The 17187-nt window shown below is 52.4% G+C and overlaps 9 protein-coding genes; 6 read left to right on the top strand and 3 right to left on the bottom strand.

The window, feature by feature from the left end:
- Nucleotides 1-618: 618 nt before the first annotated feature.
- On the top strand, nucleotides 619-1704 carry RCC_03768 (related to nucleoside-diphosphate-sugar epimerase; the record flags this gene model as incomplete). XM_023769052.1 has 2 exons in its annotated part: nucleotides 619-844; nucleotides 899-1704. The coding sequence occupies 2 exons, from the start codon at nucleotides 619-621 to the stop codon at nucleotides 1702-1704; spliced, it is 1032 nt and encodes a 343-aa protein (XP_023624820.1).
- A 613-nt stretch (nucleotides 1705-2317) lies between these two features.
- RCC_03767 (probable IZH3 Implicated in Zinc Homeostasis, membran protein) lies at nucleotides 2318-3829 on the bottom strand (the record flags this gene model as incomplete). Its single annotated transcript, XM_023769051.1, has 1 exon — nucleotides 2318-3829. The coding sequence occupies one exon, from the start codon at nucleotides 3827-3829 to the stop codon at nucleotides 2318-2320; it is 1512 nt and encodes a 503-aa protein (XP_023624819.1).
- A 981-nt stretch (nucleotides 3830-4810) lies between these two features.
- On the top strand, nucleotides 4811-6556 carry RCC_03766 (uncharacterized protein; the record flags this gene model as incomplete). Its single annotated transcript, XM_023769050.1, has 1 exon — nucleotides 4811-6556. The coding sequence occupies one exon, from the start codon at nucleotides 4811-4813 to the stop codon at nucleotides 6554-6556; it is 1746 nt and encodes a 581-aa protein (XP_023624818.1).
- A 613-nt stretch (nucleotides 6557-7169) lies between these two features.
- Nucleotides 7170-7814, top strand: RCC_03765 (uncharacterized protein; the record flags this gene model as incomplete). XM_023769049.1 has 3 exons in its annotated part: nucleotides 7170-7507; nucleotides 7568-7656; nucleotides 7717-7814. 3 exons carry the CDS (start codon nucleotides 7170-7172, stop codon nucleotides 7812-7814), a joined length of 525 nt encoding a protein of 174 aa, XP_023624817.1.
- A 631-nt stretch (nucleotides 7815-8445) lies between these two features.
- Nucleotides 8446-10194, top strand: RCC_03764 (related to isotrichodermin C-15 hydroxylase (cytochrome P-450 monooxygenase CYP65A1); the record flags this gene model as incomplete). XM_023769048.1 has 5 exons in its annotated part: nucleotides 8446-8508; nucleotides 8565-9650; nucleotides 9748-9899; nucleotides 9953-10082; nucleotides 10144-10194. 5 exons carry the CDS (start codon nucleotides 8446-8448, stop codon nucleotides 10192-10194), a joined length of 1482 nt encoding a protein of 493 aa, XP_023624816.1.
- A 927-nt stretch (nucleotides 10195-11121) lies between these two features.
- RCC_03763 (uncharacterized protein) lies at nucleotides 11122-11784 on the bottom strand (the record flags this gene model as incomplete). The annotated part of the gene is made up of 1 exon (XM_023769047.1): nucleotides 11122-11784. One exon carries the CDS (start codon nucleotides 11782-11784, stop codon nucleotides 11122-11124), a length of 663 nt encoding a protein of 220 aa, XP_023624815.1.
- A 266-nt stretch (nucleotides 11785-12050) lies between these two features.
- On the top strand, nucleotides 12051-12919 carry RCC_03762 (probable proteasome component PRE4; the record flags this gene model as incomplete). XM_023769046.1 has 2 exons in its annotated part: nucleotides 12051-12080; nucleotides 12137-12919. 2 exons carry the CDS (start codon nucleotides 12051-12053, stop codon nucleotides 12917-12919), a joined length of 813 nt encoding a protein of 270 aa, XP_023624814.1.
- A 206-nt stretch (nucleotides 12920-13125) lies between these two features.
- On the bottom strand, nucleotides 13126-15021 carry RCC_03761 (uncharacterized protein; the record flags this gene model as incomplete). XM_023769045.1 has 2 exons in its annotated part: nucleotides 13126-14285; nucleotides 14397-15021. The coding sequence occupies 2 exons, from the start codon at nucleotides 15019-15021 to the stop codon at nucleotides 13126-13128; spliced, it is 1785 nt and encodes a 594-aa protein (XP_023624813.1).
- Nucleotides 15022-16581: 1560 nt separating this feature from the next.
- RCC_03760 (uncharacterized protein) lies at nucleotides 16582-17137 on the top strand (the record flags this gene model as incomplete). XM_023769044.1 has 4 exons in its annotated part: nucleotides 16582-16695; nucleotides 16785-16801; nucleotides 16904-17040; nucleotides 17094-17137. 4 exons carry the CDS (start codon nucleotides 16582-16584, stop codon nucleotides 17135-17137), a joined length of 312 nt encoding a protein of 103 aa, XP_023624812.1.
- Nucleotides 17138-17187: the final 50 nt, after the last annotated feature.

Below are 17187 nucleotides of genomic sequence, written 5' to 3'. Positions count from 1 at the left end.
TTCCATTCGTCGAAGGGTGATCTGCTCAGCCGATCATTGTGAAATCATTGAAGTCTGACCTTTGGGCTTGGAGAGCGGTTTTGTGCGTGTCACACTCCTGGTGGTAGAGATGCAAAGACGTCCCATCGGAACGATGTACAAGTTGTACGCCCGGTTCGTATCCTCTTATTCTGACGCAAGGTTGTTCTCGCAAGACGGATTTCACGTATATCCCCAATCGACTTGAGTCGTTCTAACCGCAGCTTGATCAAGAGCGTCCAAGGGCCGGTGAAATTGAAGATTGCCGCCACGAACAGGAAGCGACAAGCGCAAAAAGCAGCAGCCCCACGCAGAGTCAAATATGGACGATCGAATGTCTCACTGGATGTTGTCTTGTGAATCGTGCTGTCGTCGTTGCAGACATGACAAGATGGTGCCTGCTACAGGTAAGGTGGGGCGTCAACYTTCAATTTCCACGGGCCTCCTCGGGTAAACGTTCTTCCTCGCACCATCTATGACGTTCAATCGGAGGTCCCTCCCTGATGTGCTCCATCTTTTCAATTTATAAAGCCCCTAGCATTCAATCCATGTATCTAAAGTCAAACTCTTTGCTTTGATCACAACAAGTCAAATTCCACTATGGCACCCAAGATCTTCATCACGGGCGTTACAGGCTATATCGCCGGAGATGCACTCCACGTCCTCAATAATGCTCATCCAGAGTATGAGTACACTGCCCTCGTTCGCAGCCAAGAAAAAGCCGACAAAGTGAAGTCTGCATACCCAAAGATCAACATTGTCCTGGGAGGTCTGGACGACAGCAGCCTTTTGGAAGAGGAGGCTTCCAAGGCAGACATCGTTCTTCGTAAGTCTGCATCGCACATAATGTCGTTGTGAAAACCATTAACATGCTCGATAGATGCCGCAGACGCTTCCGATCACGAAGGAGCAGCAAAATCGATAGCTCGCGGTCTTGCCAAAGGTCACAGCAAGGAACACCCGGGCTTCTGGCTCCACACTGGCGGCACTGGTATTCTGACTTACTTTGACTCTTCTGCCGACAAACTGGGAGAATGGGAAGAGAAAGAGTTCAACGACTACTCCGGAGTCAGCCAACTCACCAATCTTCCCGATGAAGCTTTCCACCGCAATGTTGATAAGATTGTCCTGGAAGCTGGAGTAAAGAATGGAGATGTCGTTAAAACGGCCATCGTCTGCCCCCCAACGATCTACGGCCATGGTCGTGGACCTGTCAGTGGCCGTGGAAGACAGGTTTACGAGATGTCCAAGCTCATCCTGCAGAAGGGATATGCGCCGGTGATTGGACAGGGTAAAGCCAGATGGAACAATGTTCACGTGCACGACCTTTCGGACGTCTTTGTTCTGCTGGTTGAGGCAGCAGTGCAGAAGAACCTCAGTGATGAAATATGGGGTGAAAGAGGCTACTTCCTCACTGAAAACGGCGAGCATCTCTGGAGTGACTTGTCCAAGCTTGTCGCAAAGAAGGCCGCGGACCTGGGATACATCAACAAAGATCCCAAAGAGCAGTCGCTTAGCAAGCAGGAAGCATTGGACGTTGCAGGTTTCGAAGCTGTCAGTTGGGGTCTCAATTCCAGAGCAAAGGCGGAGCGTGCGAGAAAGGTATTAGGCTGGAAGCCAAGCAGACCTAGTCTGGAGGATGAGGTCGAGGACATTCTCAAGAGGGAGAAAGCTTTGCTGGGTTGATGCCGCTTAGCCAGTATGTCTGGAGAGTGGGTTATAGATTTGCAATATGAGGAGGCAGGCCCGGTGAAGTTGATAATTGCCGCCCTACCTACCACACTGAACATTGTTTTGCTCTCTGCAATGATAATGGCAGCCACGTTATGAAGACATTGGGCTCTCCGCAAGGCTGCTTCTTTTTGTGATTACAGTTTCCTGATAACGAGCGCTGTCGTCGGTTCACAAAAAAATACTACCGGCAACCTTCAGATTCACTGGCCTTTGGAGCCGCGGGTGGTCTGAGGTGGATATGCTTAAGAATAGACTCACAGATACGCTGTCTTCCAATGCTGGCTGCTCGATGACGGCCATTGTGCGAAATCTCAATCTCTGGAATCTGTTTGACCAGCGTTGTCAAATAGCAGTTCAATGTTTGTAGTGCTGTTACGCTGATATGCATTTACGCTATCAGATACTGGAAACACTCATGGCTCATCTTCCCGGGAACAATGCAAGCGCCATAATAAATGCAACGCCATTCCCACTTACCCACCCTCCCGCTAAACGAACGCATCAAACATGGCAAATGTGCAAATGGAACTCGACAAATGAAGTGCTACGAGAATTGATCCATGTATCAATACATCGAGCAACCGACCTCTGCCCTGCTGTATGCAACTTTAAAGAAACTCTGCATGGCAGAGTAATGGAAGAGAATGCCCCCCAAGACCGCCATATGCCAGATGTTGTGGCTCCCGCCTGCGTAATCAAACCAGCCGGGGAGGAATCGCTCCGGAATCTTGGCTGCGTAGAGGACAGCTCCGCCGAGATACACGGAAATCGATTTGACAATTGGCGCGTAGAAGAATGCAGTCGCTTCCCATCCTCTCTCGTAGGTGAGCTGGCCGACCGGCACGAATCCAGTAGCCGCTAGAGTAACGTAAAAACCCACTCGCGCCCAGGCCATGTCGGCCCTATTGAAGGTCGGGTGCCAGGGAAGGATAATCCCGGCGATACCAAGGGCAAACGTCGTCGAGAGGTAGATCCAGCGCGATGTTGGTTCACAGTAGAAGGCAGTGTATTCCGTCGTCATTATGCTTGCGGCAACAAGGAGAGAAATGCCAGTATAGTCTACGCAAGCAAAACGCTCCATCAATGTTTGGTTGGAAATCGAAGACATGGCATGCCACATGGTGCTACAGACCAGACATTTGCATGCAGCGAAGAAAAAGGCCCCGGCAATGACTATGTCGAATTTGGTTGCGTCGGTGAATGCTGGTGTGCTGGGATACCAGTAGAACGCTATCGCTAGCATGAGTACCAGACCGATAGCGTGTGACCAGATGTTGAAGAACTCGTTTGAGATGGTAAAGCAAGATCGAATGCAGTCCAGCTTGGTCTCGGAAAAGCGGTAGCCAGTCATGATATGAGGATTCACACGCCAGGGTTCCGGGAGCATCTCGTACGTTATGAGGCCGTGTGAGCGAGCTTGGGCGATTGCAGCGTCGATCTTCACCTTCATGGCATCCTTCGCTCGGCGAGCAGCATCGGCACCTTCTGAAAGAAGATCTCCTGCTTTGGAAGTCGTCTCGTCGATATAGGCCAAACTGGAGTCGAACATGGAGCCCGCGGTGGCTGACAGTCCAGCTTTGCGCATATCATATGCTCGCTTCTCCAACGCAGCTAGACTCTGCTCCAGCATCTTGACGCCTTCTGTCACCTTTTGCTCAAGGGTGTCCTTCTTTGTGAGAGCATCGCGGTAGTGTAGCTCGAGCGTGTCCACCAAGACTTTATGCCGCCTTCGTCCTGCGTCTAAGATATCGTCTGATACGGAAAGACATCGATCGTGGACGGAACGCAAAGTTTCATGGACACTTTGGATGCTCGAGTCAAGCTTGAGATGTCCGTATGTCTCCAGCATCTCCAATCTCCGGCCTAAATCGCCCAGGAATCGGTCGACGGCGATTTGTGCATTTTCGCGCTCTGCGGACCACGAGCGGGAATTGTATGAAGAGTGCCGTCTCCTCTGTCGCGCGCGGTCGGTTTCCAGGTGGAGGGAGGAGCCAGAAGATGCGCCGAGCGTGGGCTCCTCTTGTGTGAGGGTGGAGGTGGAGGAACTCGATCGGGTGCAGTATGTGGTGGGCGCCATGTTGAGTCGGAGCGGCAAGTGCAACCCTYGAGCAGATCTTTCAGCGTTATTCCAATCGGTCGAGGTTAATGTTGCTGTCGCCGGCTCGTTGTTGTAATCGATATGACCAAGAATAGCAATGTCGTCAGAGGGTAATTATAAGATTGCTTTCTTTAGGGAAATGAGAGCCCGAGGGAAAGTGGCGTCTGAGAAGGGACCGATTGAGGACGGACGATTCGGTACTTGGTTGTATGGAACATGGAAAGCCGGAGTCTCTATCCCTGTTCAATCATCGCGCTCATCGTGCATGAGATTTTCAAAGAATGTGGGACGGTGGGCACTTTGAGTGGTGGTGACGGCGCCGCGGTTCGGCTTCTCTTCAGGTCACCTCATCCTTTTAGTCTCAGGTGTGCAGACCACTCCACCAATAATTTTCCTCGGACTGCCGCTCTATGAGTGGCGGGGAGTTTCGATTTGGCTTAGCGTTCCAAGACAGTCTGGCTTTGAGATGTATGATTGGAGGAAGCCTCGCAGATTTTGCTCGTAGGGTCAGGGTTGGGGTAGTGGCTTTGGTCGATATTTCGATGAAAAGCCATTGCCAGATCTCTTGAGAGGCACTTCATTTCGACATCGAATACATGGCTGTTTTTCATGAGAAACAGGGCTTTGATTTGGGTATGCGCGTAATCGATGACTTTTATGAGCGTTTCTGTCAAATTCAGGAACGAACCAGTGATGAATGTGGAACGATGTAACTGACAATACCTAGGCGCATAATAAAAGGGCTGACAGATACGAGCCTGTCTATCGCTCATAGATAGAACAGTCGGAATTTACTTATTATATCCGTGCTTGTAAGAGCCATTGTGGCAGCAGCAATCATTTCGAGTGCTTCTCGGCTCGTTCCTGCAATTTCCATCACCAGCACGCAAGGGAGGCGCGTCTTCCTTCTTCCCCACATCAGCACACGAACACGAACATTATCAATGCAACAACTCAACCATGTCGGCGACGACTCTACAAACACAAGCGCGCAACGCGTATAAAGCCAAGGAGTATGATGTTGCCCTCACCCTCTTCAATCGTGCAATCGGCCGCGCTCCCTCGGTGCAACTGTACGACAATCGCGCCGCTTGCAATGTCAGGCTCAACGATCTGCCCGCAGCCTTGAAAGACGCCAAACACGCCATCCATCTCGGCCGCGAAGACGCAACGGGATACCTCCGCGCAGGCTCGGTGCTTTCGAAGATGGAGAAGCCGGAAGTAGCATTGAGCATCTATGCACACGGCCTGAAATGCGTAAGACATATTGGAGCCGGCTACGAGCAGTTGAAAAAGATGCACGAACAGGCCCTCGGATACTGCGCGCCAAAAAACAGCGTCGATCCCATGACGAGACTTCCACGCGAGCTGGCGCTGCAGGTGCTAGATTATCTCACCTTCAGAGAGCGGACAAAGGTTTCGAGGACCAGCCCAGGTTGGATGAAGTTCATCATGAGCGAGCCCAGATTCTGGCAAGACCTCAACCTCAGTGGGCCTAACAGCAAGAGAGTCCATTCGCGCTTCGTCAGTAAGGCGATCAACATTGCAAGAAAGAAGTTGACAGCCGCGACACTCCACAACCTGACCGACTTTGACAAGACACTGTTCGCATTGGCACGTCACTGCCCGCTTGAGAAGCTCACACTAGACGCAACCGGTCTGCGAGGAATGGAATTCGTTCGCGCCCTTGAGCCAGCGACCACATTGAAAGAACTGCGTATCTTGAAGGATACTGAAATGGGCGAGACGATCCTTCGAGCCGTGATGCAGCAGCACCAGTCTCGGCTCGAAGTACTCCAAGTTGCTCACATCAAGCGTCTGACATCGCCCGCTCATTGGACTCCTGTTCTGTCCGAACTTTCACGACTCCGAGAGTTTAATCTAACCATTGGCTATTCCGAGTCGGGCTTGTCCGATATACTAGCTGCCCTTGTAGCAGGAGCGCCTTTGTTACAACGTCTGACTTTCCACCAGCACGTGGGCGGCAGTGGAATTGGACCAGTCRATTTAGATCTGAGCGGCTGCAAGAACCTGACACATTTGGATTTGCAAGTCCTCATGAACACTGCCAGCGACGTCAGCTTTCCCACAAGCCTCAGATATTTGAAGCTTGCTTTGATAAGCGGATTCGCCAGGCCCGAATTCTTCGCTCAAGATTCTTCACAGTTGGCCGACTTGGCCAATCTCGAAGAGGCGCACATTCTCGTGCCTGGTATGGACTTTGATCGTTTTACATCGCTCTTCGATCTCCACAAGCATTCAGTGAGCGGGGTTGTTCCGTCCCTCAAGGTACTTTCTCTACTTCGGCCGTCCATTCCCGCGCATGCAATGCTGGAGATGCCTCCGCGACTTCACTCGATGGAGCGGCTATCACTGCGCGAGTGCCTGGATCTGACCGACGACAAGCTGGAGCAGATCATGATGCAGCTTCCGAAATTGGAAGTCCTTGACGTGAGAGGCTCAAAGATTACAGGCGCGAGCCTCAAGACTGTCATATACGGAGCCAAACGAATTCAGGTCGAGCAAGTCGACGGAGCTGTCGACGGGATCACTCCATTGGAGGGGAAAAGCATGGTCAAAGAGCTGATCCTCAATGACTGTGCGGATCTTGGAAGAGATGCTGTGGATTGGGCGAGAGCTATGGGCGTGAAGGTCACCTACAAAATGACCGGACTTGAGAAGGGTTCGAAGAAAATTCGGTATTGACACTAACCGGACCACCACACCGAAACACAGCTATCTTACCACACCGCAACGCCTCTCCGACCATCTGAATCGGAAAGACATCTCGCAACTGTCTCCATTGCTAATTGTGAAAAGGAGGCTTTGTATCAATTCAATGTCGACGCTGGGCGGGACACCACACGGTTCTAAATCGATGGGAGCGCATTCAGCTATGCCATTCACTTGCTGCCGTCGCCCTCTCGAAGCGAGGAGCACCAGCATGTCTGCTTGTTACTGGCCTTCAAGAGAGTTCCCTGACCTGCGTTCTGGTGAGTGCATAACATGCATTAAAATTGACACATTCGGTGCATGTGAAACATTGCACTTGCAACTACCGCTCGTCACAGGTAAGGTACCGTAGGAGTGAAGTTCAACAATTACCACTCTCTGCCACGTCTGAAGTGTGGTAGCATCGCAACACTAGCAAAAGTATCTCTTACGAGACCACCAATGGCAGCACAACGTGCCTATGAAAATCCTCGGCACCTCGGTGGCGTCACGAGGGAAACACATTCGTATATAGCGCGCCTATGACACGGTCAACAAAGAACAGAATCCAAGCAGCACTACCCACAACGTCGCGCAAATCACCACCATGCGTGCCTTCAACCTTCTCCTCGTCGCGCCACTCGCTCTCGCTTCCGTCGTGAAACGACAATCGGCCTCCGCCACCAACGAGGGAATCACTGCCATCAGCGAGGCTGTTGAGGCTCTCACCAATGCTGTAAACGCCTACAAGGGCGGTGCTGTCGAGGCCGGACCAGTCTTCAATGCATCATTGGAAGTGCATCGTGTAAATCGTGCGGCCAAAGCTGCTGCTGATGCCTCTGGACGCTTTTCATCCGAGGAATCAAAGGCCATTGTCGACAATGTCTTCTCCAGCGTCGGTGTTACTATTCCAATCTCTGTGAAGGCTATTGAGGCGAAGAAGCCGTATGTCCTTGGATCCTGTCCACCGTAGCAAGTGGCTCGAGCTGATGGTGTCTGTGATAGTTTGTTCGATGCGGCAGAGATCACGAGTTTGGTCAAGGCTACGATTGATCTTTTGCAGTTTGATCACAGGACGTTTTCGCTTTCTACTGGTATGTTTCCATCGAGTGCTACGACTCCATTGCCGGGTTAGCTAATGTGGTTGTACATAGGTGCTAAGTTGAGTTTAGACCAAGTTGCGAGCGGGCTGATTGGTGCTGGCGAGATCGATGCCGTGCTCACGGGCGCGTCTCTGTTTTATACACTTTGAGAAGTGATCGCGTGTCGCCAGCTTTTGTAGCCACATATCAAGGTGCGGTCATCGTGTGGACAGCCATAGCTTCGGCCCATGTTTTTTTTATAAACCCCATGAACATTCACCGGTTTTCGGGCAGATGACACCAAAAATCTCATGATCCATCATCAGGCATCACTCCGGTCCACTTCTCGGTGGCGACAATGGATTGGAGACTATGACATTGGTATGATAATGATATGAGTGACAAACAGGGATAGATTTGCAAGCGAAATATCGATGCGTGCCAAGAGCGTTCGCGTCTTCCACTTGCACCGTGCACTACGGAGTAGTCTTAACGAAGTATTCAACTCCTTTATATGTCATAAGAAAGCTCTCCAGCCTCGCCTTCCGTTCAGGAGAGTACACTGTAAGTGCTTTTGACGCTATCAAACTGATCGAACGGTCGCGGAGGACTTTAGACCTTCCGGCTGCCGCTCCCCTCACCTCGAGTGGAGTCAATTGTGCTACCCAATACCACTACAAAACGGAGAGCACAAATCTCTTGCCTGCGAGCTTCTGGAAGTGTGCAGAGCGAAGGTACAAGTCACCCGGCTGCCCTCTCACGGACTGAGAGTTCAGTAAATCGAAAGAGAGAGTGCCCAACATGGCAATTCTTGGAAATGCATTTRCATTCATTTTCGGAATCGGACTCCGGGTCGTTGTCGCTGTGAGTAGAGCCATTCGTTCCCAAAAATTTCATTCTCCCACTAACCTTGAGCATAGGTCCTCGCAGCCGTAGTATTGAAGCTTCTGTACAACATTTCCCCTCTCCATCCCCTATCCAAGTATCCAGGACCCATCCACTGGCGAGCCACCAGATTATTCGCATCGTACCACCACGCCTCAGGAACTCTCTTCCAGCAAATCGAAGCAGCGCATGAGAAATACGGACCAACAGTCCGTATCGCACCCGATGAGCTTTCTTTCACGTCTCCGGAAGCATGGCCTCAAATCTACAATTCCCGGCCACAACTCGTCAAATCCCAATTCCACTTCGCAGTGAGTGACAACGCAAGACTACCCACGAGTATGATCATGGCCGAAGACGCGGAACACACTCGACTCCGCCGACTCGCTGGTCCGGCGTTTCTGAACAGTGGTGTTGCGGAAGTGGAGTCCGTGTTACAGAAACACGTCAACAGGCTCTGCTCTCAATTGGCTGTTGTCAGCAAGGAAGGCTCGCAGGACATGGGTGAATGGTTTTTGTGGGCTCTCAATGATGTTATCGGGCAGCTGGCTCTGGACCAGGATTTTGAATGTCTGGAAAAGAGAAGAATGCATCCTTGGCCGGCGTTTCTTCTCGGAGCCCTGAAGCGGACTGCAGCGCTCAACCAGTTCAGAAGGTTTGGCATCTCTCTCAAATGGCTGCAGCCCCTGCTGTCTGAAAAGGCAAAAGCCGATATCGAGACTTTCTTCATGACTGCCAAGACTGCCATCGAAAAGCGACTTGCGCGGGAAAAGGCCGAGAGTGCTGAAGAGATCCAAGGGGATAAGAAACGGCCGGATATCGTCGGCCTCATGCTGAGGGAGATTAAGGGTGGAGAGAAGCTAACAGACGAGGAAATCATCTCCAACTCGATCCTTATTGTCGGCGGAGGTGCGGAGACGACGAGCACCTGTCTGAGTGGAACGCTCTATCATCTGTGCAAGACACCGCAGGCTATGCAGAAGTTGAGAGAAGAGGTTCGAGGTAGTTTCGCCTCCGCAGATGAGATCACCCTCAAAGCTGTCGCGGAAATGCCTTATTTGAAAGCTGTGATCGAGGAAGGGCTAAGAATGTTTCCCGTGGCAAGCTACATCACGCCGAGGGTGACTCCGGCAGGTGGACATGTCATAAACGGAGAGATTGTTCCTGGAGGGGTGAGTACGGTCAATAATTACGGGAGGCCAAAGCTAACCATGCCAGACTCACGTGTCCATGGGCCAATGGGGTATGGGACGATCCGAGCGGCTTTTCGACAAAGCCAAAGAGTTCAAGCCTGAACGATGGCTGGAGTTGGATGTTCAAGAAGCCTCTGGTCGGCGTGTGGACGATATCATGAAGCCCTTCAGCATGGGGTGAGTACGAGAACATCAGATCTCCGGGGTCCTACTGACTTTGGCATGCAAAGTCCACGCAACTGTGTAGGAAAAGCCTTGGCGCTTGCGGAAGCGCGATTGGTGATGGCGAAGCTGATGTGGCATTTCGACTTGGAGCTTGACGGTGACCACGCCAATTGGGTCCGAGATGCACGATTCTATGTTAGTTGTGAAAAGAAACCTAGCTCACTGATCCAGGGATTGCGCTAATCGTAAATGACAGATTCTCTGGCAGCTGCAGCCGCTCAAGATTCGCATCAAGCCCGCGAGATAGACCTTTCGAACGCTTCATGTCATGCTCATGCTCATGCTGTCCGCTGGAGATGCTGAGCCTAGTGCAAATATGACCGACCAGACCCGCTTCTGTCTTCAAAATTGTACACGAGGTACGGGCCCACCTGTTCAAGTGCGTCCCTCGAGGTGTGCGATCATCAAATCCCCCAACGACTTGGCAGCCCCTGCCCGTAGGTAGGGTCAACCACATAATGCACATCTCTCATCTCAAACCRCCCCCTCTCAAGCCTCCGGAACGCCACATTTGTATTCTCTCACATCAGTTGGTGTATGCGATGCGTCGCTCCGCCCGCGTTCCTCGCAGGCAGTCTGTTGAAAAGCCTTATTTGACATGAAGGACATGATTGTTTCTCTCTCAACAATCCAGCAAGACACATGCCACCAGATAAATGCCCGCAGGGGAAGGTCCTCGCGGGTATTTTGACGTGATCCTGGCATATGGGACACAGGCCTGATCCGTGGGCGTGATATTTAGAGTATCACGCTTAATCCAGCCTTGTGCTTCAAGCRACAAGATTAGGAGGCGCCGGCGGGTTTGATTCACAGGTAAATCTTCCTGAGGGTTACGCGATCCGGTAGGACGGGTGTCCGATGCTGTTGTATTCCATGATCAATGAAGGAGAGCAGTACTTCGCGCCAGTTCGCTGTCGTGGTATATGCTTCGCTCTTTTACCCGTGTGGTCCGACTTACGTAGACGTGTAATCAAGACCACCAGAGCGCTCGGCGAAGGTGGAAAATGGTAGTCCAGGTTTGCCGTCGTCCGGTTGACTTTAGAACCGCCTTGCTGTATGCAACAGCAATGGATTACATTCCAATATCTCCTGAGGCCCGGTCAAACCATACTGGTCTGCTTTTGGGGCTCCTTCGAATGGCGAGAGCCTAGTCTGTACTCTGAATGCCTGCGCCTCAACGATCGAATCTCGCCTTCTTGCCCTTTCCGGCACTCTCTGCCACGAAATCGACGCCTCGCTTTTGCTGCTTCTTCTCCCGCCGCTCACTCGCCTTGACCAGCGCAGCGGCTTGACACTCATCTGGCCATCGTAAAACAACGCCCAATCCCTCGCCCAAGCTCGAGGCATATGAATCTTCACGAGATATTCCAGCAAAAGCCATCAACTTCTCTAGCAAAGCAGGATTCCTCAATGCCGAGCTTCCCTCTAGACGAGCATTGAAGTGTACGCCTTGTCGTTTGAGGTCGAGAAAGCGCTCAAACTTCTTTGTTCGGGCCGCGAGAGCCGCGGATGATTCCGAGTTTGTGGGAGGAGGAGGCGGACTTGCTGGGATGGAGAAGTTGGGCGTTGTCGGCATTGTGAGATTGCGAAGTGTTGTGCGGTTGGTGCTGTATGGTGAGGACTCGAGTGAGTTAGATTGAGGCAGCGCAGACGGGTGTTGCTCTGGTTCTTGTTCTGGTTGTGGTAGAKGTGCGGGTCCTTGGGGTCCGTTCTGTGGAGGTGGAGGTTGGAGTTGTGTTGGCGGTGCTGTCTTTGTTTCTGTTGGCAGTGCTCGAGATGGGTAGTGTTGGATCTCGTCCTCGTCATCGCTGCTGGCGTAGGAGATGAGTGAGTTCATGGCGATCGCGTGATATGCATCGAAAGTCCAAGGCAGTGTTGGGTGCTACTTTTATCACTAGCGCGGTAGTTGATAGTTCTAGAGAAGGTGCGATGCGATGCGCGTCAAGCTCCTGCCTGACCTGAGCTCTTGTGAACTCYCCATCATCCAACATCACCGACTTCACAAACACATCCCTCAAACACCACACCTCGACACCGCATCATCCGCCGAAACAATCCTTTCTCGAATTCCTGCACCTCTCAACTACAACTACATCCAGCAAGATGAACCACCTTCCGCAGGCGTGGGGCAGAGTGAGCAACATCGCCATCACCGCCATCACAATCCACACTGACAATACTACTCACAGCCGCGCGACGATGTCTATGGCAGCTACAACCCAACCTACCTCCCTCAATCACACGGCGGCACCCAGCAACCCATCACTCACACGCAATCGCCCATTGTCACCGGAACATCGGTCATCGCCCTCAAGTTCAGCACGGGAGTCGTCATCGCCGCCGACAATCTCGCATCATACGGCTCCCTCGCCCGATTTACGGATGTTCACCGCATTAAGCCCTTCAACAAGAAATCCGTTGTCGGATTCGGCGGCGACGTCAGCGATATGCAGTACCTCGACCGTCTGCTCAATTCCCTCAATATCGAAGAGAACTACTCGGGCATTGATGAAGGAGAAGACGCCGCCATGATGAACGCCAAGAACCTGCACACATACCTCGCAAAGGTCATGTACAAGCGACGTACCGACTTCAACCCACTGTGGAATGCGCTGTTGATCGTTGGGCTGGACGAGAAGAACAAGCCATTCCTGGCTTCCGCAGATCTCTTGGGCACAACCTTTAGCGCACCGACGCTGGCAACCGGATTTGGTGCACATCTCGCACAGCCGATCCTAAGAAGGGCGGTACCGGATGAGGCGGCGGCAGCCAAGTTGAGTAGGGAGGATGCAGTCGCAGCAGTCAAGGCGTGCATGAAGGTGCTGTTTTACCGCGATGCGCGCAGCATGAACGAGTACTCCATCGCCGTGGTTGACGAGAAGGGCGTGGAGCTGCACCAGGATGAGAAGCTGGAGAACCAGAGCTGGGACTTTGCGGATAAGATCAGAGGCTATGGTACCCAAACTGCTTGAGAGGGAGTAGATTGGTACGGTGAGAACGGTGGAATTATTCACGAGACTGTGTGACTAGACGAGACAAAGCATACTGTATTACGAAAGAGTTCGTTCAGATGGACAGCTTGTCAGGATCTTACACGAGTGCTGCGATGTTGCAAGCTTACGTTCAGCTGACACGATTCCTGCCACATACAAGGAGCAGTGAAGGCGTGATCGACTGTCTAGTACAGCACATCCCCCGCATCCTCTCCCTTGACCGGGGACGAAACATCCACCCCAACAGCCTGTTTAGCAAACTTTCTCTCGCCCTCATCCTMAATGCACATCTCCCCATTCTTCGCCAGCTCCAGCTCCTCGGGACTTGCAAGCCTCTTTTCTCCACTCAGCGGATTCCACACCCAACCCTCCCGCATCCACATCCACCTGAGACAAGCCCTGAGCTCCTTATCCCCAGGCAAGACCCTCTTCCACTCCGCCTCGAATCCACCTTTGTTGCCACCTTCTGCTCCCTTCCCATCGTAGTCCTTTGCAACGCCCCTGAAGACATCACGACAGAATACCCTCCAACTATCGTAAGCATACGCTCCACATCCCGGCATATGCCCAATCTCGATACTCCCTTTGCAAACTTCAATATCCTCTTCAGCAATATCCGGAACTTCTCTGGCCCTGCCGTCTCCTTGTAGTGGATAGTTCAACGTTCTGTACGTCATGCCTTTGACAGGAGGTGACGCAACCCAAGCCTTAGCCATGGTAATCAGCCTCTTACTTCTAGCGTTCTGTAAACCAAGCGTCTTGACCATCTCCAGAAGCGCTTCAGGGTTCGCTTCTGCGAGCTGCTCGGGGGTCGGGAAGAGTTTCTTGACTTTCCAGAAGATGGGCACAGCGGCGCGGCCGGTGGTCTTGTTGAGAAATGTTACGGCAATAAGAAGCCAGAATGGCTCGTCCCAGAGTTTCTCTTGGATGATGCCGAAGGCTGAGGCAGTCAGAGCTGGGACGGGGACGATGGATGTTCCTGCGGGAGCCCGGCGCGAGGAAGAAGTTGTGTTATAAAGATCCACGCGGTCTGTGATGAAGTGTGGGGACTTTGTGCCGGTGGTTTTCTTCGGCGCGCGCTTTGGTCTGCTAGGAGTGATTGGGGCCGATTCCTTGGATTCCTGCTCCTCTTTCACACCTTTGGCTGAGGTAGACGTTTCATGCTCTTCGATGGCACTTGATGCTGGCACCGCCTCTTTGGATTTTGCAAAGTTCGGGGTTTTCAGCAACTTTTCCAGGTGGTCCAGCGGATCATCACTGGCTTTGGGCGGAGAACTCCGAGGAACTGGCTTCGGTAGAGACAAAGTCTCGCCTGTCAGGTCAACGTATGCGATCGGTCGAGTCTCTAGCTGGCCTGTCAATTCTGAACGCTGACCGGTCAGATCAACATATGCAATTCGTTGGCTAGAAAGCATAGCTGGCCAAGGCTTGACCTCTGGGAGATTGTTCTGCTCACCTCCGTGGGTTTCGTCTGAAGGAGTTTCTTGTCGAGTGGACCGACGCCGAGAAGCCACCTGGATCTCATCGCCATCAAACTCATCGTCTGCGTGTACCCAAGTCGCATCATATTGAGAAGACATCCGAGATTGTACTGGGTTCTCCACCCTAGAATCTCGTTGTGCCGCTGTTCGCTTACTTTGCCGTGGCATCGTCAGCGGGTCCTCCGATCGCTTTGACTTAGAGAAGTGCTTGCTAGTCATTCCCGTAATCTTACGCCTTGCATCAGGAACTCTCTTCACGATGACCTTCGGTGATGCCGGCGGTACCTGAGGCACCTCAGCCTGRGATGCTCGTGTCCTCTTGGAAATGCGTCGCGTAGTGACGGACGTCTGGGGCTCAACGACGGGCGGAGGGGGCGTTGGAGAATGGCTCAGCTCTTCCAGAATGCTCGAAGATAACTTGGAATCTAAGGAGGACTCTCTTTCGGGTTGGCTATCCTTCATGTCTTCGTCTTCGTCCTCTGCATGATCTCTCGAAGCAACTCTCAGCGCCACCACAATGTTGCCCTCGTCATCCGAAACAGAACCTGTTGATACGCCTTCTATGTCCTGCTCCCCATCCTCCTCGCCGACTTCAGCCATACTATTGCTGYCGCTTGATGCGGAGCCGTCATCGGGCAGTGCAGTCGGGCTTTCCTGCAGGGTTATTGGCTCCAGCACCAGCTCGCTGTGACGACTAGAAGATCTCGTTATAAGTGGGCTCTTCCGGATAGGAGATTTGGTCGACGTACTGGATGGTAGAGCTCTGGTGGAGCTGCAAACGTCTTCAAGTACTTCAGTGACCGCCTCGTACATGTCCTGGGTCGACTCTTGAGCATCGAGGTTGAAATGCCTCGCAGCTTGTGTCATAGGGACCGCATGAAGCGAAGGAGACGGTATCTCAGCTCGGCCATGCTTTTCTGCTCCGTCGTCTGACAGTGCGTCGCTGGAGATTGTTGCAGCATCCTGTATCTGAGTATCACCGTCTTGAGATTTGTGGAATTTGGGCGGAAAAGCGAGATCGCTTCTCGCGTCAAGAGGTGATGGACTTCCATGCTCGTCCGTAGGCTGACTCTCCTCAATGGCCTCATCGAGTGTGGCCTGCAGCTGGGAGTTCGGGGACACTTTGGTGGTCGTCACTGAGCCTTCGTTGATTTGATCTGCGAAGCTTTCCGAGACAGAGCCTTGCACCACTGGCCGAGCGGCCACTTCATCATCCGAGGAATCGGTTGAATCATCATCTGAAAGTTCGCTGTCGCTTCCATCGACGAGGGCTGACATGCGCTTGAAGGCTTCTTCGCCATTGCTCCAGCCCAGGTTATTGGGGATGCTGGAAAGCCTACGCTCGGTCGCCGGGGGATAAATGACGTGAAGAGTCTTCTGTCGTTTCGGTGGAGGCTGAGTGAACGTGTCATGCTGCTGCTGACTCGAGGTCGAATCATCGTTGCCGCCTGCACTCAGAACCGATTTGCTCGGTTGCCAGACTGATCCATTCACGTCATGCCACTGCTTACTCGCTGGGACGCACAATCTGGTGAAGCCAAGCGGTTGCGGCGAAATGGGTTGAGAGGTCGTATTCTTCGGCTGTCGATTCGAGCTTTGATCATCGATGCCACCTGCATGGGTTTTATGTTGACCCGGCTGCCAGACAGATCCGTCCGCGTTATGCCACTGCTTCTTTGGCGCAATGCACAATCTGGTGAAGCCAAGTGCATGCGCCGGCTGGGGTTTAGTGGCGCTGATGCTCTGAGCATTGCTGGCTGATTGTAGCCTGGACGGAACTTTTCTTAACGGTACGCCGGTACCCTTTGGCTCGTTTCCTGTCAGCACCTTGACGGTGTTCTTCTTGCGCCATTCCTTCTCCTGCTTTTTGGTGAGCCCATCAGGTATGTAGAGATCCTGAACATATCTCGCGCGCCAGGTCTTGCGCTCGAATTTGGAAAGTTTCAGCACATCAGTAGGTAGCTCTGGGACACCACGAGAGTCCCAATATGGTTCCGATTTAGGCGCCATGTGGTTGTTGACATGTTGGTGGTTCTTTCTGAAATGATTGCTGGGTGTTGCAGAAAGTAAAGTAGGCGAACCCGCGACGTCGGTACGCTAGTTCTAGCCGAGCCGGGAGATCCTTCCACAATTGAACCCTGCTCCGCGACAGGTCGCATTATGCTTCGACCTTCCATTTTACGGGAGGCAACAGAGGAAGGAGAGCCAACAATGGTGAAGGCTCAGCCTCAGGAGTGGATTGCTCAAATGCGACCTCTAACGGATGGGAGTGGGGTCTGTGACACGAAAACGTCTCGAAATCAGCGCATCCTCGAAGAACCTACCCCTGAGGGACGTCGACATGGAAAGGCAGGTAATTGCAGGAGCAGGGCATCGAACTGTACGTGCACCACTTTCAGCACACTTCTTCTCGGCTACTTGTGCCATGAAATAGAAGACACATTCGAGTTTGAAAGTCAGCTGACAGGCAAATTGAGGGAAGGATCAATAAAGTGTTCCTACCTTACCTACCTTACCTGCATCTCCCAGACCCTGCCGACTGTATGTCCATCCTGGTGGAGATTCGCAACCTCCCGAGCTCTTTGGACGATAAACCCCATATCATGAGATCAACAACTGGTACGTCTGCCTCCTCGGGATCGTGAAGGACATATCGATTGATAGCTGAACAGATGTGACGGGAGAAGAAGGACTGGAGAAAGAGTCTCGTTCCTAGGAGCTCATCCTCTTGCGAAAAGCTTCACAGTGAGAAGCCTCATCAGGTAA

The sequence above is a fragment of the Ramularia collo-cygni genome (assembly GCF_900074925.1).
Source record: "Ramularia collo-cygni strain URUG2 genome assembly, contig: RCC_scaffold05, whole genome shotgun sequence".
Taxonomy (NCBI): domain Eukaryota; kingdom Fungi; phylum Ascomycota; class Dothideomycetes; order Mycosphaerellales; family Mycosphaerellaceae; genus Ramularia; species Ramularia collo-cygni.
Note: the sequence above shows the minus strand (reverse complement) of the source record. Positions and strands in the feature narration are given on the sequence as shown.